Source organism: Pararge aegeria, chromosome 23, assembly GCF_905163445.1.
Source record: "Pararge aegeria chromosome 23, ilParAegt1.1, whole genome shotgun sequence".
In the NCBI taxonomy this organism is placed as follows: Eukaryota; Metazoa; Arthropoda; class Insecta; order Lepidoptera; family Nymphalidae; genus Pararge; species Pararge aegeria.
The window spans coordinates 8,316,961-8,343,895 of NC_053202.1; the positions used below are offsets into that span (position 1 = coordinate 8,316,961).

At 36.1% G+C, this 26,935-nt stretch overlaps 1 protein-coding gene across 1 annotated transcript in view; it reads right to left on the reverse strand.

Moving 5' to 3' along the window:
- Positions 1–7,482: 7,482 nt before the first annotated feature.
- LOC120634296 overlaps positions 7,483–26,935 on the reverse strand; it is a 29,665-nt gene continuing 10,212 nt past the window's right edge. The window contains exons 2-6 of the mRNA XM_039904787.1: positions 22,746–22,816; positions 21,559–21,568; positions 12,512–12,707; positions 9,663–9,916; positions 7,483–7,562 (exon numbers count right to left, since the gene is read on the reverse strand). Coding sequence (XP_039760721.1) covers positions 7,483–7,562; positions 9,663–9,916; positions 12,512–12,707; positions 21,559–21,568; positions 22,746–22,816 — 611 coding nt within the window. The remainder of the gene's footprint in view (positions 7,563–9,662; positions 9,917–12,511; positions 12,708–21,558; positions 21,569–22,745; positions 22,817–26,935) is intronic.

The following is a 26,935-nucleotide window of genomic DNA, read 5'->3' on the forward strand; positions in this document are numbered from 1 at the left end:
GTAGAGTTAACAAATAAACTAAAAAACGTAGGTAGCTTAGTCACATATTCAAATAAAACGCTAAGGCCGCTTTTACATTATACGGTTGCTTGCGACAATTCTGCAAAGTAAACAAAAGAAAATTCATTACAGAAACGTGTGCGTAATAAAAAAAATATTTTAAAAGACCGGTTATTCATTTTAATTTGTGCATACAAAGAAAAACATTGTTATATGCGCTATTATTGATGAATGATATTAGTTTTTAGAAATATTATAAATTGTTAAAGATTATAAAAAACTATCTCGCCTTTATGTAAAAAAAAGGCACATAATAAACTGATTAGGTAATGAATATTAGTAGATGCAACATGGGTTGAATAAACGCTTTGCTTACAAATGTAACCGTGTAGTCTATAGACGGCCTAAATAATTGCCTAATATTACCGCGAGTGTGTAGGTCCTTAATATAGACACATTTAGTTATTTGTTAACTCTACCATAAACGATTCGGTAACGATTGTAAATAATTATTTATTTTATTTAAACCTATACTTTACTAACTTGTATAGTAGCTGGTAGCATTTATGTAATGTGCAAGTTGTGTGCTTGCAATGTTATAATATTAATAATTTATTAATTTATTGGCATTAATATACTAATGGGTATTTATTGTGGATTAAATACAATGTTCACTAACACTTTTGTATTGTTTTATATCCCCATTAACACTTAAGGCACGGTCAAAGGAAAGTTTTCAGTTTTTCAACCAATCACAAGGCTTGCTCAAACCGGCGTTGCTTGGGATTGGTCATAAATGTGGACACCATCGGTAAGGCAGTTTTAACGGCTGGATTTGACCTACATTGCAGTAAACCGTATATAAAAATATTTTTATTTAAACAAGATGAAGGCGTACTTCAAATTTAAATTCAAAAATTCTTTGTTCATGCAGGCGATAGGCCTGCATGAACAAAGAATTTTTGAATGAATACGTACGCACGAATGAATACATGTATATCTCCATTATTGCTAGATGATGTTTATAACTTTTTTAAGAAGGGTCTTAAATACAAACTTAGACGTCAATTAAACTGTCACGGTCAATTAATTAATTGGCTATGTTATCGGTTATGTTATTTTTTTTTCTTACGTTTTATGTAAACTTTTTGAGAGACATATCAGAGATTTCATTCGGTAATCCCTATCCCTACTAATATTATAAATGTCAATGTAAGTTTGTTTTTTACGCTTTTACGCAAAAACTACTTAACCGATCCTCATGAAACTTTGTACACTTATTCTTGGAAGTGTTAGAAGTAATATAAGATACTTTTTATCCCGATATTAAGCTAGGTTCCTTTAGTAGAGGGGATGAGTGTTTGACGATTTTACACCATAACTCCGAAAAATTATAAACGAATTAAATAATTATTTTTGTGCTATAGAGGTTATAATATGTATTTGATTTTGCCCAAAATGTGGTTGGAGATAGATGACAGAACTCCGCAGCGGACAGCAGCAAACCCCTCATTTAAGGCTTAGCGATACTGAATACTTGAATTTTTTTAGATCTACAACTAAATTCAATGCCACATCAAAAGACAAAATGAAACGCAAAAGATTGTTTCCAAAATAAAAAATAGAGTTTGCATTTGTGGATTTTAAACTGAAGCTTTTAGGGTACCTACCAAATTTATGTAATGTTGGTGAACTGATGTACTGAGTGTAAACTAGCACTTTCGTATATAATATGTAATTTAAAATGCATACAATGTGCAGCGAAGAAGTCATTGCTCTTTTTACATCTGCGACTTCGAGTGTTACGAGATTTACTTGAAATAAATTCAATTTTCTCGTCTCGGTGCACGTACAATATGATATTCTTTGGCATTTCACTATTGGAAATATCCTATTGTGACATATGACAATGCTCAATCATATGTGAAGCTAAAGGGTTTAGTGTTCTTGGAAACGTTTCAATATGAAGCTCCAATTTGTATTGCTTGGAATGAAATTTCTAGGAAAAAATTTAACATCAACCAACTTTCAAAAGGTTGGTAATTTGACGGCCGATTGGCGCAGTTTGCAGCCACCCTGCTTTCTGAGCCCAAGGCCGTGGGTTCGATTCCCACAACTGGAAAATGTTTGTGTTATGAGCATGAATGTTTTTCAGTGTCTGGATGTTTATATGTATATTCTAAGTATTTATTTATAAAAATATTCGTCAGTCATTTTAGTACCCATAACACAAGCTACGCTTACTTTGGGGCTAGATGGCGATATTTATAAAAAATTTAAAAAAAAAATTTTATTGATGAAATTTTTGGAAATGCCGCACCTTCAAAATCAAAAACATAGCAGATATCCTCAACAAAAATCATTCGTATTGTTATAAACCCATTACTGGTTTGCTACCAGTGGCGTGCACTTCATACATGCACAAAAGCACTGCCAACCCTAAAACATATATAACTCGTATAAACCCCGTGCACGCCACTGTCCGCTACTGGGTACGGGTATCTTTTCAGAAAATGAAATGTTTAGGCCGTAATCCAACACGCTGGCAAAGTGCGGATCGCTTTACCTTACACACCTTTGTGAACATTATGGAGAACTTTATGCTATGCAGGTTAAGTCATGTTAATTTCCCTTACCTTTACACGACCTCCCTAGCGCAACAGTGTGCGCTGCGAATTTACAGTAGGTAGGAGGTCCTCAGGAGGTCAGTTTGTAGGAGGTCGTTCTGGCCGTGCTTTGGCCGTAGCTAGTTAGCCTACCGACTAAGACGTGCTGGTAACCGAGTTAGTGATCTGGTGCGATGTCGCGTAGAAACTGATGGGGTATGGCTACGATACTCCCTAACAGGTTAGCCCGCTATCATCTTAGACTGCGTAACTTACCACCAGGTGAGATTGCAGTCAATAACTAACTTGTAGTGGCATACATAAAAAAAATTCTTCGCAAACAAAAGTTACAGGTGTGTGCTATGGATCGAACTAGGTCCCCTAAAAGGAAAGTCAGGACCTTACCTAAGAAAACACTATTCCTTCAAACATTACCAAAACCCATTTAAGTCCGTTTCCTAAACAAGAACAAACTGATTTGAGACGCGTGGCTTGTCCTCAAATGTCACAAGGACGATAACTCGGTTGAAATTCCCGAAGGATATCCAAAAGAATTTTCTGAAGGATCCGGCTAAAAGAATCATTTAATAACTGAAAACATATTTTGATGGATGGTACCTGGTGATCAACCTACTCATAGATCCGATGAGGCCACATTAATTATAACGTAAATCCATTTGCATAAGATCTGTACCATCGTAGAATTAAGAATGTACAGAATCTTCATTTAGCCCAAAAACAGAGACTCCTCGAGCACGTCTCACTTTACACCCGCAGAATGTTGCCAGCTTACAAACTTTTCCCATTTTCCACATTTTATGGGTAACGTAATATATAAGAGGTAATATAATTATTACTGTCAACTGCTAATTGAATGAAGTGACCGACGACTCGAAAAACACTAAATTCAAAATTCAAAATTCATTTATTCCAAGTAGGCCGAGTTTATAAGCAATTTGGAAACGTCAAGTCAGTCTGTTTGTAGTGACTTTACCACCGTTTCGCAAGGTAGATTCTACCGAGAAGAGGCAAGAAACTCAGCAGATTGCTCTTTTTCAACATTATTTTAAAGTTTACAATCTTTTAAATTCGCTATTTTGTGAGATATGAGAGCTGGGCCTGCTTCCAGGCAGCCTTGTTTAACGCCTTGACAGCTAAAGTGGTGTAGTTTTTGATGTTTCATTATTAGTCGTGTAAACGGAATCTGTAATTTTTTAATTCTGTGTGCTCCATGGTCTATCCCTTCATCACCGAAATTGATATCACATGTGAAGGTACCAAATTACAGCTCAAATCCAAATGCTTGCAAAGACAATCTAAAAAAAAATTATGAATTGAGCTTGCAAAGTGCACGCCACTGATATTATATCCTTATAAATATTCCCTACTAATATTATAAATGTGAATGTAAGTTTGTTTGTTACGCTTTCACGCAAAAACTACTGAACCAATGAAACCTTATGAAACTTTGTACACATATTCTTGGAAGTGTTAGAAGTAATATAGGATACTTTTAATCCCGACATAAAGCTCAGTTCCTTTGGGAGAGGGTATGAAAGTGTTTAACAATTTTACACAATAACTCCGACAAATTATAACCGTTTTAAATAATTATTTTTGTACTATAGATGTTATAATGTGTTTAATTTTGCCAAAACTTTGTGTGCCTTTGTTATTTTTTTTTAGAACTACAACTAGATTTAATGCCACATAAACAAAAACATAAAACAAAATCAAACGCAGACGAAGTCGCGGGCAACAGCTAGTGTACATATAAAGAGAGTCCGAGAGTCATACATTATTTTTTTATAAAATATGTGTACGTAATTATGTTGTTTTGATACACAGAACTTGCATTATCAATCAATATCATCAAATCATCGAATTTTCTACGAGTATTCAAGCCGGCCACCAACTTATATTTTTTTAATCACCGCCGACGTATTAAGTCTTCATAGTGCACGACGGTGGTGGTGAAATGACGTTCGTATTTTTTGTCTGTGGTTCTCGTTTAGATTTCTGAACTTTTTGCTCGACTCCGACATGTACAAATATAAATGCGAATGTGAGTCTGTTTATTTGTTACCTAAGGTCGGCAAAAGAGCTGTATCGATCTTGATGAAATTAGTCACAGAGATGTCACGCCACTTGGAGGCGGGCATAGAATAGGTTTTTTTATCACGGGTACTTATCCATGTTAACTTATGTACGGCGCAGGAGATAAACCGATATTGACAACTTGCATAAAAAATCTCACTACAATGGAAGAATACAACAACATGTACTCATCGAAAAATCCCAATATAAAAGGTATATTTTAATAATGAAAGTCTTGGCTTTGACTTTACGTAGGAAGTTCTGCGCCATAAAAATGTAATAGCAGTTATATAAAGTAATGTAATAGCTGCAGTTTGCAGCTACCCTGCTTTCTGAGTCCAAGGCCGTGGGTTCGATTCCACTACTGGGAATTATTTGTGTGATGAGCACGAATGTTTTTCAGTGCCTGGGTATTATTCAAAAAAATATACATCAGTTAGATAGATGGCGATGTGTGATGTGATATTTATTTATATTTGAACGTAGAATGCATACATTCTATTCAAATATACAGATTTATAGACAATTTTAAAACGTTTATAAAGTATTTTTTTTACTCGCTCTCATATAAATAACTAATAAACAGAAAAATAACCTGAAATACGAGGTGTTCATCGATTCCCGCGACGACTGGAAGCCCGGCCCGCCGACTTGGAGAAGACGAAGTGACCATGCCAATATGTGATGAAGAACGTGATGAATATAGTATAGCCCTATCTTAATAAAAATATTTCAATGCTAACTTTGGTGTTTAATTTGGAAATAGAAGTTCTATCTCACGAAGACGGTTTTCGTTCTTATAGTGTAAGTTTTTACAGCAGACAATAACTACGCACGGTTAGTTTCTGATACAGTAGGTCCTCATTAAGCTATTCGGTCAAGAATCGTCTTCCAGTTCCAAATTATGTTCACGTTAAATTACTTTATTTTTTTTTAAACCTGAAGTCTAAATTCAAAAAAAATTAAAATTCAAAATGTATTTATTTCATGTAGGCTTAGTTTATAAGCACTTTTGAAACGTCACGTCAGTCTGTTTGTAGTGACTCCACCACCGGTTTCAAAGGCAGATTCCACTAAGAAGAGCCGGCAAGAAGCTCAGCAGATTGCTCTTTTCCAACATCATTTCATAGTTTAACAATCTTTAGAATTTTTCTGTTTTATGAGAGATGAGAGCGGAGTGGCCTGCTTCCAAGCAGCCTTGTAATTAAGGAATACTTCAATCGTGTAGTAACCACGATTGGTTAAATGTGTATTAATATATTTTTTAAACTTAGGTAAAGGTAGATATAATATTACCTTTGGTATCATTTTATGCCGGTATAGTTTGAAAGCAGCACGTAAAGACACTTACATCTTATTAACTTGTATGCAAGTGTAATATATTATAGAGTTACGCCTGTTAAATAATACGAGCAATAAGCTAACAATACTATGGCTCGTATTTTACAACAGGAGTTACTAATAAAGTATCACCATTGTCATTATGTTAACTTGCCAACCAATGTACATTCATTGCTGGACGTAGGTCTTTTGTCAGGAGTGCCAAATTCCTCTACATTGCGTCGTTCGCGTACAGCGGCTCTCTGCAATTTTACGTCGTTTCTAGTAGAAGGACCTCCGTTTATCTACCAGTGCGAAACCAGAATCCTTTAGAACCCTAATCCATCGGTTCCATGCAGCTTTGTAAATACCTATGTTAGTAACTCTGATTTGTTTTATGAGTCTCATAGCAGTTTATTATGGGCATAAGTTTCATAACTAGCATAAACTATTAAATATCTAAAGTCAATTATACTGCAGCTATTAGTAATCTTGGTTTGTAACTGCTACGTAGAGTCAGCACACTGAATAACAGTATGTCACCGTACGACTTTAAGGTGCACTTTAGCTTGAGCGCACTATATTTAGGTAAGAATAACAAACATCGCCTTTTTCAAGACCAAAGAAGTTCAACATGTGTTTGTAGTACAGAGTACTACATAATCAATAAATTATCATTGTCGAATGACATTGTTATAAATAAAACGAGCCAAGGTTACTTTATACTTCTTTTATTCCACATAGTGCTGAATAAATAAGCCTTAATACATACTTAAATAATTTATCTTTATCTTTACTATTTTATAAATAAAGTCGACGGGTCTCGCGCTTATAATACCTCAGAATTAGACTAGATAACTAAATGTAAGTTCATTCTTGTAGTGATTACATCACTACACCATTGTCATTATACTTGTCATTTTGTCATAATGACGATTGTACATCTATTTTCGATGCGTACATTGTCTCATGTACACCTAATGGGGAGCGGTACTTTAACGAGTCAGTGTTACACTGACGTCCGACGGAAGCGGACGGGTGGTGTAGTGGTGAGCCAATGTACAAGGCTTAAAACAAATACGAGCAGTTGTTCGCAATGTCTTAAATTATCTGGACTATTAAGGGGTTAAGGCGTATAGATACGAGTTAGAATTTTAAGTTCGGTCCAGAAACTTAAAACACTGCGCCTGCGTAACTTTTGCTAAATGTCAGATCACCACATGTCGTGTCAAGGTCAACCGGATCAAGTAGACAAGTGGTAATCTGACATTTAGCAGAATCTGAACTGATTGACGCCACTTGATCCTTTACAAATCCAATGTCCAATTTTGTTATTGAGCCGATGGCATAGCCATTGTTGGGCTAAACATTTGGCTCTGCATGTCTTGCATGTCCTGCATGCCCTGCATATCGTGCATTTGGGGCAAGGCATACATGGGCATGGTCATGGATGGTGCGCTTAGCGGCGACTCTGGTATGCCGAATAGGAATCTGAAGTAGCGCGCGAGGTTCCATAGAACATTGGACGTCTCCGGTACCCTGCATAACACAACATTCGTTATAAACAATGCAAATATCAATTTGAATTACTAACACATTTGCGCAGTTTTTGAGCAACCTCAAAGGTTTAAATCGTTAAATACGCCTTCTATCGATCTGTATACTATCATTTTTTTATCATTATATTTTATTGAAAACCATGGCCTATAAACAGAACAACAATTCGCAGGGCATGCAAGAGAAATGTCCTAAGGCGTAGATGATAAGGCTCAAATGCCTGTAATTAAACCAGCAATCACACCATTTAGACATAAACACAACATTACTATAATTCCGATTGGTGACAGAAATAAGCAAGGCATATGGTAGAACTTCCCAGGTCGAGCTCTGTCAAGAAGAGCTTAACTGCAACTGAAATTTGAAGTTCTACATTCATTTGAAATTAAAGGATACTAGAGCCACACTAAGAACTTGGTTAAGTAGGGGTGATAATAAATTGTTGAACAGTGATAAGGCATAGCTAACGATTTAATATTTTGAGTGCCTCTATTAATTTGTTATAATGTTACAATTTCTTAGTTTCATTTATAATGCATAAACTTCAGGCAAGTAAAGATTAGGATTATATACTCAATAATAATTATGATATTCGTGATTTCGTCAACCATTTCATTGATTTTGCTAACGCGATAACTACCAAAATAATGAGACTGGTATCACAATTTTATATCGCAATACTTATTGACTGTCAGATCCTTACCTATGAGAGTTGGATAGCAATTCAAGCTCCTTCATTAGTAATTGTGTGGACTGGGATGGCTGTTGTTTATGCATCGTCAAATAAAATAAGTATAAATTGTATATTAATTTCAAAGTCATCGAATATTTCTTGAGAAATATGACAATAATTTAGCATTTCAATTGATATTTACAAAACACCCAAATGAACTACGCATTAAAATAGATCGTTTAATAATTAAACAGCAAATTCACCCATCACCAAATAAATGCAGGGACTTCATATTTTAATAAATACATTATTTTCTAAATATCTAAACGTGCATGTTGTTTACTCTGGTGAAATCGTTTCGTTACTTTGGACTTTTGATTGTGACTTTTTTTTCTTCTTATTCTTTTTCTTTAATTTCCTTTTTGGTTTTGTTTTCAAATCTTCGATTACATAATTTTTTAGTGCTTCATGAACTTCAACTAAACCATCAATTGCATCTAAATAAAACATTAATATGCTGTAGACAATTGTGTAATATTTTGGAGGAGCTTTGGACTTTAATGACTGCTTAACAACTTTATCCGCATAACCATTTATCTTTTTAAATACATTAGCAAAAGGATTACTTAAATATTCCAAAAACCCAAATATTCCTCTACTAGAAGTCTGTGCGCGGTTTGAAATTATATTATTAGAAATTTTGCTTGAACTAGAATGTATATTGTACAAATCTAAATTTCTTTTCACTCTTTTACGTTTTTTCATTATTTGCTTTCTACGATTTTTGTCCACGTTCCCCGTTTTCTTACGATGTTTACGTATTCGTTTCGATATTTGATCTAAATTCGGATTTGTTACATTATTAACAATTATGGGCCTCCAATCGGTTGTTTCTAATGATAAGATATTACTAGTAGTTGTTTCAGAGATGTTTTTGGTGTTTACTAAAATATTTCGTCTTAAAACTGGTTTTCTATATGGTAAAAGTCGATTGTTGCTAGATCCTGGAGGAAAAGTATTAGGGTTAACAAAATACTTGATACGGGGATAGTAAAATGTTTGTGGATAATTGTATTGGTATTTTTTTGTTTTTACATATTCGATGTAATCTTTGTTATGCTTCAGCCTATCTAAATTTAAGTTTAATTCAACATACTTCTTGGGTCTATATCTTGGTGTTTTTCGGTAGGACATTTTCCTTTGAGCAATGGTTCTAGGTTGAGGTATCAAAATTTCTTTTTGCCTTTTCGTTTCGTCACCTTCTGGTTCTACACTCTTCGATGTAGACACATCAGAACTGAGACCTCTGAATGTAGGCATTGCGTCATAGAAAACGTTGGCTATTGGATCGAAGAAGCTCCTGATTTTGTCGACGACTGGTTCAAATATTTTGAACAGTTTTGACTTACCATCCCACCGTTCTGCTGCCCTTGTCGAATTTACAAGAAGTTGTGTAGGCGCCTGTTGAGACTGCTGAGCACTTGCATCGCTTTGTTGTATCAGCTCATGTTGTTGGGAGTGTGAACCCAGCGCTGTTGGGCTGTATAACTCCGGAGACGCAAACTGAGGACTTACTCCATTTACGGAGTATGCGTGCGACGTGGGGTTTGGAAAATCGATCGGATATTGTGAGTATAGGTATGGATGGTTTTGCAAACCAGAGCTGGAATGCAAATAAACATAACATTTGATTATTTTGGCAGTTGCTCAGCATCCGTCCAGTCAGTCTTACCAGTCCTTAAGTCACAATCATTAGTCAGCATAAAGTCGAAGTCCATCTCTTGTTTTGTCTTGTGAATGTGTTCAGTCATATCAAAACTCTTCCTGTGCTTTTCCTCAGAATTGTGAAAGGCTGATTAATAAAGGTATGTTCAGAAACTTTACGGCAAGAACGGTTCATCCTAACTAATGTACGCGGACACGGAAAAAATCGGGTTGTATCGCTTGAGTGCAGGCTTGGGATAAAGGGTTATGATTTATCACAGGATGTAACTCTTACAGTAAAGTGAAGTGAGTAAAATATATTAATGTAGATTTAGGTACATAAAATTTATTGCTGCGCCTATATTATCGTTTGTGGATACATTATTTCACCTGATGTTTCTAGCCAGAGATAGCACCATAACTCTTGGTGTGACTACGAATATATTAACGTCATAAAGCAAAAGTATATTTAAAAAAAAACTGAAATAAAATAAAAGAAAAGAAAGAGAAAACAATGAATTATTTATTTGATCCGTTGTTTAAAATAAATTATCAGCATGATATCGTTCGAATCCGTAATAAAGATACCGATAAAATTTTCTACAATTCTTTGTTTCTAAATTCCATCGAGCAATAGTATAGTCACGTCAAAGACGGGTGAAATCTCATAAATTAGATATGTATGTACATCGTTCAAGTGCGTGTCGGTAAATAGTACAGTAAAAAAGTCAGTACAGTCATGCGAGTAACTTATTAACATTCCATATCCCAGATATCGATGCAAACTTTTTGTGCGTTTCCCTGACGTTTTCCGAGTTTAATTCGGATGATTAGTTAGAAATTATACATACCGCTGTTGCGTGGCAATTGAATGTGTGGTATGTTGACCATTGAAATTGGCTTTTACCACAGCGGAATATTTTTATTTATTACTTTTGTTTTCAATAAATTTTATTAATAATAAAGTAAAAGTAAATTATTCTTTAATTTATTGAACCAACAAAAAAGTTTACAACAATATCAAAAGCAAAATCAAATAGCAAAAAGTTATTTAAACTAGGCTCAGTGACTGAGAAGTAACTACCTGTACGTGATTCATTGATAATTTGATATTTGATTTACTTGTTAGACATTCAAATCTCAATATACTAGTAATGTACAATAATAATCTATAAATTTGTTGTCTTACTATAAAATGTAACGCAATGTGCGTTACATTTTTATTGTATCCTCAGCTATTGACTTCAGGATACTATCTGATACTATTCGATATATATTTATCGGCTTAGCTCGAACCTAAGCTAATAATATATATCTATAGCAAATTATGCTATGATACTACAAATTTTTGGGTAAATTTTAAGTAGCTCCAAATTAGTTTTCGCCATAATTTAGTGTTAAAGATAAAATTTTGGAACTGGTTTGTTAAAATAATTGTACAATGTAAATTGTAATACATTTTGGGAATTCAAAAGTGATTTATATACTAAAACCAAGGACGAAAAGAAATAACAATTTTTTGTATGAAATGGTTCAAAAACTAAATAAAAATAGCGATCTTTTCTGGCTAAGTTTTAATTCGAGTGGAGAATAAAATTATTTAACAAAAAAATGTAAACCTGGTTTAATTCGTCCAGTATCCACAGTAATACACAGTTAGGTATATTTACTGCTTCAGGATTATAGAAAAATACTAGTTTTACCGCCAGAATTCAAATGATTTCTTTTAGGGCAAACTAATACTGCAGTGGTTTCTTGTAAACAAAAAATTATCCGTGTATATGCAAAACATAAGTTTTGGATAAAATGAAAAAAGGAAACATGGCCATGTTTTTTTGAGACCACCTTTGATAGCAATTCCTTGCTGGCAATCTTGCTATCTATTGCTATCTACATTTAATTTAAAGACCTCCGCTTCTTTTGGGTCTTATTAAGTTAGGCGAGTCTTTTGTATTGATTTCCCTCTATAATATATAAAGAACAGTTTTAGCATATTGAGATGATTTTAAATTAAAATTATTGAATAGAAGCTACTTCTTTCTAAATTATTATGAATTCTTTCATAAGTCATTCCTAATCCACTTGTTTACTCTGATTAAGTTAAACATGGAATAATTTATAACCTCAAATTTTTTTTATTTTTTTTTCATAATATGATACAAAAGAAGTCACCAATTTTATAGGTTATGGGGTTTGAAACCGCGCTGCTCTAAAAAACACAACTTGATTTAAAACAAAGCACGCTTTTTCTGTGTTTACCGATTTTGAAACCTATCAAGATGCTACTAAGTCAGTTAATTCTTTGATATATAACTACTACTACTAATATATTGAGTGATAACTACAAACTAAATGTTTTCATACGATTGTAGTTACTTATGCCTGGCCTATACTGGTCAAAACCAAATCCATCCCTAAGCATAGCATGACATGATCCGAAGCAACCTTTGGTTTTAAAAGAGCAAATACTGACCAAAATAGGGAACAGGTTACGCTAGTACTTATTTATATTAAGTAACAGATTTAGTAGTTGAATTGAATTAAAGAAACTTACCCATTGCCATAACTTTCATAGAGTTTCTTCATGGCCATACCAATCGTGACCATGAGCGCCATTTTGCTGGCCATGAAAGCCTTGATTGTGATGACGGAGACCATGAAAAGGCCGAATATGGCCATTCCAGCAGTCTTCATGCCAACGAGCATCGGGACTATTGCTTGCATCACCTTGCGTTTCGATCCCCTTCTTTCTGTAATAAAATATTACATTTGAATTCAAATTCGAAACTTCTTCATTCATGTGGGCCTATCACAGGCACTTGCAATAAACAATGGTTATCACCATTGTTTATTGCAAGTGCTACGTTCGGCAACCTTAACCAAAAGCGAGGTTATCACCATGTCAATTATTACACACTAAATTCGTGGTATATTTGAGGGTAAAATCTAAACAGCGCAGAATTGACACAAGTTCTTCTACATTCAATAACGTTATTATTTTGGTATTAAATACATCATTCTTCATTTCACTGCTGAGCATAGATTCCCATTCCCAAGAAAAGCCACGGCTCAGCCTTCATTATCCACCCACTCCCCGTCACTCTTTTTATGTCATTGGTCCATCGTGATAGAATCGTGATCGTGTTCGTGCTACGTTATTGTTTTTATTCCTAAGACATAAGTTAATGGTTTTGCGCACTTTCATTTTAGTTTTAATGAATCAACATATTTTAATATGTTTTGTGAGAGGGCTAAGCACAAAATAATTTAATTTCTTTTAAATTTAACGGCGGGTACATAACATCGCTTATCTATGAAATAACGGATGCCAACTAGCAAAAAGTTTCAGACTTCAGACAGACTATTTAGTTAGTTCTAATACCTACCTTGACGAGTAGAAACCTATCAGAGACAAGGATACAGCCCTTGATCGGGTTTTTTGCACTCCCATATTAGATTGCATTGTAATTTGCAAGATCGCACATAAACAGAATGCCGAAACACAATTCAAATAAAACCGATCATATAAAAAGCGAAATCATACAAATGCTTTGTTATTCAAATTGACAATCTCATAAATAACATCGTAAAGATCAAATAAAAATATATTTGTTGTTTACTTCTATTACAATTTATTGCCCATCATCGAGTTGCCGCCATAAATGGGATATTTTGTATCGCCCTTTATTAATGGCTTGTATAGACAGCGGGAGCTGTTGACCTGTTGACTGTTCTAGTTTTAAATAAAACTTCAAAGGCAGCTATTTGTAATCAAACAGCTTTATAAGTTGTTAGGTTGGGATAACGTGAAATATCAAAGACATTTCAATTTCCAAGCACATTTTGTTGTATAATAGAGAAAAATATCACAACGTAGATTTAAGTAGAAAGAGAACAATTATTATTACATGTTTTAGAAGTCTCCCTTTTAGTGTGCGGTACTTGGTTTTTTCGTCCGCTCCTAAACTGTCTAAAGTTCACTGACCCTCTGACAAAGTCAAATTCAAATTCAAATTCAAAATTTCTTTATTCATGTAGGCCTATCACAGGCACTTATGAAGCGTTCATACATAATTGTTTACATAATTGTAACGGGATGGTGATAACTTCGTTCGCCAACTTAAATCTAAAGCTACGAGGGTTCCAAACGCGCCCTGGTCTAAGAAGAGCCCACAACAAACTTAGCCGGGTAAATTTATTTTTTTGTTATCACCATCTTCCAGTAAATTTAAATTAAGCTATGAAGCTAGAGCAATTCACACCCAAGCTTTTTTATCGTTTAAATAATCCTTAATGTTATAATAGGATTTTTCTGTAAGCTTACGTTTTATATAAACTTTGAACTTATTGAGAGACAGTATTATAGAGTTAACGATTGAGGAGAAGTTGAAAAATATACACTCACTGTACTCACTACTACACTAACAGAGTGTAGCAAAAGAATGCTTGTATTGAGTGGTTAATACTATTCATATCAACACATTACCGGCCCTCTACATGGTAGGGGTCTTCTCCCACAATGAGAAGGGGTTAAGGTCGTAGTCCACCACGCCTATTGCGGATTGGTGGACTCCACACACCTTTGAGAACATACTGTAGAACTCTCAGGCATGCAGGTTTCCTCACGATGTTTTCCTTCACCGTTTAAGCAAGTAATATTTTAATTACTTAAAACGCGATTAGAAGTGCGTGCTGGGATTTTAACTCTGGCTCGGCACTGCCTCGGTTAAACACTAAATACAAGCAATATAATAAGAAAAGCTGAGGTATTTTGTAATTTAAATGTTATTGCAGATACTTCGCTATTATCAATATTGTTCGTTAATATAACGTGTGAAGTATACTTTGGAAATGAGTTTATTTCAGAAGTTTTACTTTTATCACGAATTAGGTGTCGCGTTTGTCTTGTTAGTCGATAAAAAATGAACATCTCACGTGATGGAGAGTGATTATACTGTCATAGATAAAAGCGCACTAAGATGGAAGGGATATACAAATTATACGTTCAATAGATTTCGTCCGTCTGTCTTAAATTGTTTCCGAGTCGCTAAACTTTGCCTGTGGTCTCTAGAAGATAAAAAGTGAGTCGCACTGACTGAAAGCAAGAGAAGTACAATGTAAACAAACGTTACAGTTACTTGTGGTCTCCCAAACTAAATTGTCACATAGTACTTACGAGTATTTGTACTGGACTAACTGCGCTACGCTTGCGGTGTGTAATACAGCTATTATGTAAATCTTCCAGGATTTATTAAGTGTTGGCAGTGTCTTGCAAAAATATAAATTTGGTCACAGAGACACCTAAATTTTGTTCCAGGGAAAAATTATGATGACAGAATTATATTGGACGTTGTAAATAAAATTATAGTAATATTAAGATTTACAATCTTTGCAACGGGAATATTTAAAAGATTATAATTTATTATCTATGGGGAGTTGACAAATATTTTTACCTTTATAAGAAGAGGGAAATATTATTTGTCCTTGGATGTTGTAATAAAAACAACGCTCTTTATTCTCTATGGAATTGAAATGTTACCTGTGAAAGAAATGCCTTTCACGATTTTCGCACCTCCGCGTTTTTTTTTTCGGATTGTGCTACTGTTAACCTTCATATTGGTTACAAAAGTGGCATTCCAGCATAGTTGTTTTTTGGAACCATTGCTTATAAACATATATAGTGATTTGTACATCCACTTTTCGTGATATTGGTATATCTATGCATACAAGATCTTCCTGTTTTCATGTCACTACGTTAAAAGCGAGGTAACGAGAGAAAACCGAGAGGAGAAGGTACGATAAATGTTGTTGGCACATCTAAGCACCTTCAGTTTTGTTCTGTTTTACGATTAGCATACATTATGAAAATTAAGCTTAATTTCCTATATTAAGCAGGAGAAACTGTGTGGTGAAATTTATAATTTCTTCAATCCTTATACTCCACACCAAACAGATCTTCGGCAATGTACCCTCTACGCACGTTTCGCTCCAAAACCGGAGCATCCTCAGGAGATTTTGACTTAACAAGGGATTAATGTTAAGTCAACATCCTCAGACTTAACAGATTACAGTGGTTTTTGATGATTCAATATTAGTCGTGTACACGGTTTCTTTATGATCTTAATTCTGTAGAACTACGTATAAACATAAATGAAAAAACCATAACTGCTGATGCACTTTTGGCTTTACCACTAACTGTTAAAACAAAACTTGCATTGCACTTTAGTAAGTTTTAAAGTTGCATCAAAGTATTACAATAGTTTTTGAAAGTAACAACCATATATACATAGAGCCTCTGACCATAACGTACTATCTTATTTCCGTAAAAATGACGTGTTTGGCTAAAATATAGAGTAAACATGTTCAAAACAAATCCCGGAAATAAGTAAGCTAATATTATATTAATATCTATCTCAGGCAAAAGCGGATGGTAAATCGAAGGAGGGTTGTCTCGCAAGCAACTAAAGCAGACACTCGTCTAGACAGTTCAGTTGGTTATTAATTCTTAATAATATATCCTACTGTAAATATTATATTATAACTAAGTAATTGTGAAAGTGTGGATGGATGTCAATCAAGCAAAAACGGCGGAACGGATTTGAATGAAATTTGACATGGAAAAGAACATAGGCTAACTTTTATCCCGCTTCTTTAAGTAGTTCCCGAGGGAAAATTGAAAATTGGTAACGAGCGGAGCTTTAGACCCAATTATGTAGTCCACACAGACGAAGTCGCGGGTAGAAGCTACTAATAAATATTTATAAGCCCACGATTAAATTGTCAGCAGTGCACCCATGCTCTAAAATCACTGACCTTTATTATACTATATAATAGAGTTTAGTGTTAAAAACTAAAAAACTAAGGCCAAACAAAGGCATCTTGTCTATTAAACTATAGCAAAAGATATACAGAAAGCACAGAAAAATGTATGATTAAAATAGAACTGTTTACTTTTTTTTAAATATATTTAATGATCAATCAGTATTATGGTGGCTACTCATAACCCCGAGGGCGATGAAGAAAATAACTTTTCAATTAAATCTTCGATTGAAGATTAAATTGAAAGATAAGTATTTGGATTATAAACTTGTATAACTATGTACAAGTTGTGACGCCTCCTGTGAGGCTTTGTTGGGTTGTGGAACTAGGGTTTAGTATGTACACTCCCGCAATCGATTTAAGAGGCTTTGCCAGTCGTTATTTGATTGTCTGGGTCGTAAGGGCATGTCTGGGTGTCTCCTTGGAAGTTTAAAAGGACACCTCAACTACTAGCAGGCTTGGGATCGAATGGCTTCGTTGTAGAATGGTGCAGGTGACATATGCAGGCTTTTCAGGCAAGTAAACAAAACAGTGTGAGTGCAATGTTTATACGTAACGAGTTGCCAATTTTTAAGGCAAGTCGTTTTTCGTATTTCCTTTGAATTTAATAAATCACACGCAACAAACATACGAGGCGAAATTCGCAATGGTAGGATACATAGCTTAGAAAAACGATGGAAGTCGGGGTTCCAAGATGCTGGACCCCCCCAGAAGGTTAACAGATGAAAGAAAACGAGTCGCAAGGAGTACTTGGACACAAGCGGCGCAAAGCGTAAGTGGGAAAGCGCTACAAAAATCCTATTTCCAGCTGTGGATGACCTGTAATTGAGATGATGATGATGATACTTACTCACAAACGGGGACGAAAGGAGATCCTTATTTTTCTACTTTGGATAGAAGCGAAACGTGCGGGTACATTGCCGAGGATCTGTTTGGTGTGGAGTATATGGATTGAAGTAATTATAAATTACACCATACAGTTTCTCCTGCTGTTCGCGGAGTATAGCAAATTAAGCTTAATCTAGCGGAAGCGTAGATTCAAAGCCTCATTCGCCTGTTATTACGCCAGCAACCACACCCTTCAGACCGGAACACAGCATTGCAACAATGCTGCTTAACGGCAGAAACAAGCATGGTAGTAATGCTTCCCCAGACGAGCTCAGTCACAACATGCTCTACTACTACTGACAAGAAAAAGTTAAAAAAAAAATTGGTTGTCTGTAAAGTCGCCTTACTGACGATAGTTGAACGTGACAACGTCGTAAGAAAATACTGATGGAATGGTTGCATTTTTCAAAAGAAAATTTTAATTTTATTTGTTTGATAGATATTATCGTTGCTATAAACAATTGACACCACATTCACTTTTCACTGCACTTCATCCTTGCCGAAAACATGTAAATGTATTATTGTATAGAAGCTGTCCAAGCGGACGCATCGCTCACTCAAGTAGGAGAGAGACAGATGTCGAACGCGGAGGCCGACTGTGGCTCTTTGTCTGAATGGAACGCCTGAGAGCGAGGTAACGCCGCATACGTCATGTTTTTTTTTGTGCGTGCAGCCGGCTCCATCGAATTATAAGACGTTGTCACGTCAAAATAAAAAATAAGCAAATTAAGTGCATATTTTATTTTGCCTGATGTTTGCGCTTCCCCCTAATACTAAATCACAATAAGATGACGGGAAATAAAATACGGTAGGGCGTAAGCGAAAATAAAAAGAAGTGGCTTGCGAAATAATGTTGTGAATGGGAGTTTATCTCTAAATACGTAGTGTCCATCCATTCAGTAGAGAACAAAAGTATCTTAACAAAGAGAATAATGTAACTATTAGACCTTTATCGCCGGCCAAGTGAATAGCTTTCAAATTAATTAATGGCTGGATAAGGGTATGGCGAGACCACTGAAATCAATATAAATTAAACTTCCATATACTCGAACCTACATGATGACATTTAAATCGTTTAACATTAACGATCCCTTTTGATCCATTCGTTCTAAAGTATTTCCATGCCAAAATCGAAATGGATTAACTGTCCTCTTGGTCATGTGGTTAGCAGTACGACTAGGGTACACGAGGCTTCGAATCAGGGGCCATAATAAGTTTTAAGTTTTTATTACTTCACTAGCTGTTGCAACCTTTCAATATCCGCGTTTATTAAGAATGTCTATAAGTCCCATCGAAACCGTTAGTTTTCCTGGCATAAAAAGCAGCCATTGTTGATCTCAACTAACTCTTTGCCAAAAACCTTCATTCAAAATTCATTTATTTCAAGTAGGCCTAATATAAGCACTTTTGAAACGTCAAGTCTGTCTGTGTGTAATGACTCTACCACCGGTTCGGAAGGCAGATTCTACCGAGAAGAAGCCGGCAAGAAACTCAGCAGTTGCTCTATTCCAACATTAACAATTTACATTTTACATTTCAAAATTCATTTTTCTATCTTGTGAGAGATGAAAGCGGAGCCGGATGCTTCCAAGCAACCTTGTCATTAAGAAATTCATCAATTGTATAATAACCTCGCTGTAATAAATGTGTTTTAACACATTCTTTAAACTTATGCATTGGTAGGTCCAAAATTACCTTGGTCTGCTTATTATTATTTCACAGTATTATGAAACTTAAGCTTAATTTGCTTTACTCCGTGAAAAGCAGGATAATCTGTATGGCGTAATTTATAATTTCTTTAATCCTTATACTCTACACCAAACACATCTTACGCACGTTTCGCTCCGAAACCGGAGCATTCTCAGGATATGTTCACTTTACAATGAATCGTTGTTAAGAATGAACAATTGTTGGCTTTGCAATTGTTCATTGTAAAGTTAACATCGGCTTTGGAGCTAAACGTGCGTAAGATGTGTTGCCGAAGATCTGTTTGATGTGTAGTAATAAGGATTGAAGAAATTATAAATTACATCGTACATATTCTCCTGCTTTTCGCGGAGTATAGCAAATTAAGCTTCATTTTCATAATATATCATGGAATTTCGCAAAGTAACGCCTGCTTCTATCCAATATTATTTCACAGATTTATTAGGGTATAAATATACGCTACAAATTAATTCCTCCCAATTATGATTGCAGTAGAACGGGAGTCTTATACTTTGGACATCGGCCTCCTTTTTTGGGGGGCTGAGTTTGATCCCCGACAACGCACCTCTAACTTATTGGTGCTATGTGCGTTTTATTTATTTGAGCAGTCCAAATATCACTAGCTGTAAACGTGAAGAAAAACATCGTGAGGAAACCTACAAGCCTGACAGTTCTAATTAACGTTCTCAAAGGCGTATGAAGTTTAACTATCCCTACTTGGTCTGCGTAGTGGAATATGGCTTAACCCTTCTCATCCTGAGAGGAGAACTTTGCCTTATAGTGGGCCGGTCATGTGTTGGTTATGATGAATAATGATGGCGTACTCATGGTGTTGAAATCCAGTGAGCGTACGTATGTTTATAAGTTTCTAAGACGAACCACTAAGGTGTGGAACGCCCTTCTAGGGTCTGTTACTTGCCACATTTAACTTAAGTACCTTCAAGGCAAGAGTAAATAGGAATATTCTAGGTAACCAAACCCATAGATTTATCAATGAAAGCAAACATATCCCCTTCACGAGACAACCTTACCTTACCTAACCTTACTTGTCTCCTAGGAACAGCGGTAAGCCCAATGGTCTTACAACTGCGATCCCGGGTTCGACCGTCAGTGGCAATTTGGGATTTTATAATTTCTGAATTTAGTGGCTTCGGCCGCGGCCACTTACCACGCTACCGACAAAGACCTGCCACCGAGCGATTAAGCGTTAGTGCGTAAACACCGATTAGGGATTACATTTACAGTTTAGCCCGTTTTCATAATAGACTGCATCATCTCTTGCCGATTTCATTCTAAAAAATAACGATCTAAAAAAATTCCGGCAAAAAAAGTTTGGTTACCGCGTTAACCGTTAACCAATTTTTTTATATTCAGATATTGAAATTTAGCATTTCAATTCACAGTTTATGTCTTCGCTTTAGTGTTACATGAAAAACCACTTACGTTTTCCTTGCTTTATGAAAACCAACATGATGGGATACTACCGTATAAAACATAATATTATGGAATAAGGCTATGTTCGGATAGCTGTGCAACGTGACGCGATTTACACAAAGCGATATATCTGGGTAGTTTCAAATTTTATATTAATACTAGTTTCATCTACGACTTCGTTCACGTGAAAATTTTGATGTGGATGCAATAGAAACAAATTTAGACATAAAAAGAACCCACTTATTTAAACAACTAAAAAACAAGAAATAAGTAAGTACGGTGCTAAGTAAAATTAAAATTAAAATATAAAAGCTAAAATTACAAAAAAAGATTCTTTATAAATAATAAGGATAAATTTTTTGTATATAATTTTTTATAAGTGGGTGCTAAGTAAAAATGACTAAGTATACCGTTTTCTTTCATAGAGTAACAATAAAAAGTACCAAGTAGGTAATTTACTTTTACACGCTTCTTTTATTTTTTAACGCTTTTCAGTGGGTAGTTTTGCAATTATCCAAGTTACGACAGCCAAATGTCAAGTGCTCATAACCGTTTAATTAAAAAAATGCTTTTTCCAAACCCGTTAATGGGTGAGGAGTTCTCGTACTTCATCAGCGTCTTTATTATGGAGAGCATAAAATGCTTTCTAACCATATAGGTATCATTAGCAACCCGTGTTATAATATCCCTATCCCTACTAATATTATAAATGTCAATGTAAGTTTGTTTGTTACGCTTTCACGCAAAAACCACTTAACCGAGCCTCATGAAACTTTGTACACATATTCTTGGAAGCGTTAGAAGTAATGTAGGATACTTTTTATCTCGACATTAAGCTCGGTTCCTTTGGGAGAGGGGATGAGTGTTTGACGATTTTACACCATAACTCCGACAAATTATAGTCGATTTCAATAACTATTTTTGTACTATAGAGGTAATATGTGTTTAATTTTGCCCAAACTGTGGTTAGAGATAGAGGACAGAACTCTTCAGCGGACAGCAGCAAACCCCTCATTTAAGGCTTAGCGATACTGAATACTTTAATATTTTTTAGATCTACATCTAAATTTAATGCCACATCAAAAAACAAAATCAAACGCAGACGAAGTTGCGGGCAACAGCTAGTTTTTAATAAATAAATAAATAAAATTCATTTATTTCGACCGACTTGGATCATAACTTGACGGCCGACTGGCGCAGTGGGCAGCGACCCTGCTTTCTGAGTCCAAGGCCGTGGGTTCGATTCCCACAACTGGAAAATGTTTGTGTGATGAGCATTAAGTGTTTTTCAGTGTCTGGGTGTTTATATGTATTTTCTAAGTATTTATGTATATATAATTCATAAAAATATTCATCAGTCATCTTAGTACCCATAACACAAGCTACGCTTACTTTGGGGCTAGATGGCTATGTGTGTATTGTCGTAGTATATTTATTTATTTATTTATTTAAAAAAAAAAAAAAAAAAAAAAAAAAAAATGGTTAGTATAATACAAAGTTAAATATTAGTAAACTTAGCCTAAGGAAATGGTTTATATAAAACCATTCCGGCATGCCCGATAGGAAAGCACATGGACCATGCAGCAATGGCACAGGTACTGGCAATCAATCCTGCCAGCGAGTGGCCCCAGAAGGCCGCTGAAACTAGCCCGAACCCTGCGCACCAAGGATATACACCGTTTTCGCATGATCGTGTAGTAACACTCTATATGCGCTTCGGCAAACATCCCTAACGCGCTGCAAGACCGAGGCAATCCCATCAGCATTTATATCAATGTTAAAAGCAAAATAAAATTGCAGTGATTATATTAAAATTTCAAATTATAGAGCTACGACAGCAAAAAAGACTTTGCTAAACGCAACGCTCTCGTGTTTTTGCCTACCTAGGGGGTAAAATAAAGAGCTGTTTACTTACTAATGGGCCTTGGTTTGACGTGCACGTGGCCGGATTTGTCATCGACTTCCTCTTCGTCTTTGCTTTTTGATTTCTTCGGCACCGTATCCGAAACATCTGAAATATGAAGACAATTTATTTATTTTTTAATTAATTTGAATTAGAATTATCAGACTTATCACTTGCTTCTAAACCGAATAAACTAAATTTGATTCATAGAATTAACACTGTTTTCTTTTTTATTTTGCTACCGGTTAGCCTTTGAATGCAATCTCACCTTGTGGTAAGCGATGATGCATGATAAGATGGTAGCGGGCTACCTGTTAGGAAGTATGGCATTTATATTAAACCAATACGCGAGTGAGCTTACAAAATCAATGCCATACCCCTAATCGGTTTCGACACGAAATCGCACCGAATCGCTAAAACGTTAAGCTGCACGTCTTTGTCGGTAGGGTGGTCATTAGCCACGACTCAAGCTTCCCACCAGACCAAACCAGAGGAACTTCAGAAATTATAATTTCCCTAATTGCACCTATCGGGATCGAACCAGGGATCTCTTATTTTAAACCACTTGCAAGCGCTCACCGCTTCGCCACACGGGGTCGTTTTCCATCCGACAGGAATATCACAAAAGTCAGAATAATAGTAGGAAGCGTTTCGTATTCCAATGTGACCTCAAGGTCGTACCCATCAAACCCCTTGTCGTCTGGATGATTGGAACCGACAAGAGATTGACATAATTGCTTCACAGGGAATATCTCGAATTTGTCTCCGAAATAAGGCTATTGTTGTACTGTATAGCGATTATTAGCGAAACGATGGTATCATTGTTAATGGTACCAATAGAATAAAGAGCTCAGGAAGTTAAGGAAAGCAACGTACATTACTTCGTGCGCTCAATGACGGCATTTTAACGGCATTTATGAGACCAAGAAATATAAGAAAAAAACAAAACCACTTCATTAGACTGTCATCCCTTTTCTGTGTTTTATTTTTGTAATTAATCTGACTAGTACGCGAACGTTGTGTGAGACGTACTTATCGACTGTAACTACATAAAACAATTCTTTTAGTAGTCGCCACTAATCAATCTCGAATTCAATTAAATTATATCTAACTAATCTATTTGTTTGTTAACTATGCTCGAAATTTTTCACTTAAATAGCTTGTGTCCTCGAGATGGATAAAGGATACTTTTCATCCTACAAAATCCAGGTAAAACTTAGCTTTTATTATCTATGCGCAACACAGCTAAACCGATCATCTACTACTCCCTATTTTGCATAGAGAATTTGCTAGCATTCTTAAGACAAACGTAGGAAAACGAACGATTTCAATCTCAGCGGGATTTTAGAAACCGAAAAAAATGTATGCAGATCTCCTCCTTGGCACCACTTGGTTTAGCTTGAATTTGAGTATTCATGTTGTGTCTACTTGATTTATCCTATTTATTATAGCTATAGCATCGAATATTATAGCTAGTTGCATAAACTATGCCTTATTTGTAAATAAAATAGGTCGTTGTCAGAACTTTGCCATAAATCAAGAGAAAATACCTCCAGACACGGTTAACCGAGAATTAAGATGAATTTATCTTTATCCGCTTCTAGCCGTAATCAATGAGTCTCCCGTGATTTCCCGTTTCTGAACTTTTCCCGACCAAACTTAACCCGAGATTTTCCGTTGACGGAAGTAGGAGGAAATGTTTTTTATGGAATCTTTTATTATTAATAAAGAATATATTCAGAGGCAATAATAAGGTGGGAGGGGCTTGGACACATTTGGCTGATTTTTCACTTAACAATTATCCATTGTAAAGTCAACATCTCTTGAGGATGCTCCGGTTTCGGAGCGAAACGCGCTTAGAGGGTACATTGGTATAAGGATTGAAGAAATTATAAATTACACCACAAGGATTCTCCTGATTTTCGCGGAGTATAGCAAATCAAGCTTAATTTTCATACTATATCATGGATTGCCGCAAAGTAACGCCTGCTTCTATCCAATATATATATACTATATATTTGTCTACTAGCATCACGCACAACAAAGTAGAACTAATGATTGGAATTGATATATGGACATGAATTACCCAATGTGTAATATATGGACTTTAAAAGCGCCACTACTTAAAAGTGCCGTGTGGTGAAAGCAGATAACAAAACAGTTGTCACCACCCCTTCTCAACCCGTAGAATACGAACGAGGCGAGGAAAAGAATATGAGGTAGAACGGACAGCATCCTTTGTGCTACTACAACCATATACCCAGCATCTGCCCAGCGTGGTTATTATTGAGAAACCCTCTGTTGAGAGAGGCCTTTAATACAGCATTGGACTGTTAAAGACTATTGATGTTCAACGTCTAGCTAACCCCAAAACTATAGTTTTAAGAGTACATGTTGCTCTGAAGCACATACCTCACCTTGTTTCTCTCGACCATTACAGCAAGTGTTATTTAAAGGGGAAGGAGAGGTTTTTGTTACAGAGCTCGTCCAGGGAAGTACATACTACCATGCTATTTTCTGCAGCAAAGGAGCATTGTCGTTTCCGGTCTGCAAGACTTGATAGCCGGTGTAAGCAAACACATAGATGGGGCTTTATACCTACGACTCAGTTTAATAGACACGTGGAAGCACGTTGCAGCACGTGTTCTTGGCATACCTTTAAATCGCACATAACTTAGAAAAGTTAGAGGTGCGTGCTGGGATTCGAACTCGGCCCCCCAAATGTGAAGTCGAGCTCCTACCCAATGCGCTATCACCGTTTCCTTGATAAGTGTTGCTCTGTTTATATGCCATCTGCTCCTTCAATTAATATTTAAAAACAAAAAGAAATTAAGAACGCACATAACTTCTAAAAGTTAGAGATGCGTGCCGTAGAACTTATTCTGTCCCCATAGAGAGGCCAAAGTCCTACCTAGACTATCAATCAATCAATCAATCATCATCAGCCTATCTCAGTCCACTGCTGGACTAAGGCCTCTTCATTTGCACGCCATCTCGGTCTATTGCTGGTTAACTGCATCCAGTTCTTCCCTACTGCCTTTACAATATCATCTCTCCATCGAGCTGGTGGTCGGCCAATGCTTCTGTGTCCAGTACGCGGTTGCCAATCCAGAATCACTCGGCTCCACCGCCCGTCCTCCCTTCGACATATGTGACCCGCCCAGTTCCATTTCAGGGCCGCTGCTCTTTGAACGATGTCAGTGATTCCAGTTCGGTTTCTGATCTCTACGTTGGGAATCTTATCTAATAGAGACAAACCTAACATCGCTCTTTCCATTGCCCGCTGAGCCACTTTGAGCCGGTGCACAACCTTCTTTGTAAGGGTCCATGTCTCTGCTCCATATGTCATAGTGGGTAGGACACACTGGTCGAACACTTTGCGCTTTAAACATAAAGGAATGTCTCGCTTAAGGACGTCTGAGAGTTTCCTAAAGGCTACCCACCCGAGTTGGATGCGTCGGCTAATCTCTTTTTCCTGTCCCTCCTTGCTTAAGGTTATTGTTTGTCCGAGGTAGACATATTCGGAAACACACTTTACCTGGCAGCCGTGGACAGTAATATGGGCAATGTTATCCCGACACATTACTTTAGTTTTGTTGATGTTCATTTTAAGTCCTACGGCTGTGCACACTGTATGTAGCTCTTCCATCATCGCCTGTAGGTGTTTTAAGCTTTCTGCTGTAAGGACAATGTCATCAGCGAACCTCAGATGAGACAGTATTTTGCCATTGACGTTAATGCCTTTCGAAGACCAGTCTAAAAGGCGAAAGATATCTTCCAGCGCTGCAGAGAATAGCTTTGGTGAAATTGTGTCGCCTTGGCGAACCCCCCTAAGGATCTTTATTTGGTTTGTCAGTTCGTGTAATTTAACCTGTAGTGTAGCACCGCTGTAAATTTCTCTAATTATTTGGACATATCTGTCGTCCACTAAGCAACGTTGTAAGGCATGAAATATTGCCCAGTGCTCTACGGAATCAAATGCCTTCTCGAAGTCTATAAAAGCGAGGTAGAGAGGACGGTTGTATTCCCCACACTTTTCTATAAGCTGCCGGATCGTAAAGATTTGATCTGTGGTTGAGAAATTAGACTATCACCGCAAGTATACTACGTAAAAAGTGACACGTTCTCCGCCTATATATCATCGTGAGCAACGCAGATTACGACTCACTCGCTCATTTTTATCTTTTATTTTTCTTCTTCAAGCTAATTTTATTTGAAATCCCCTAA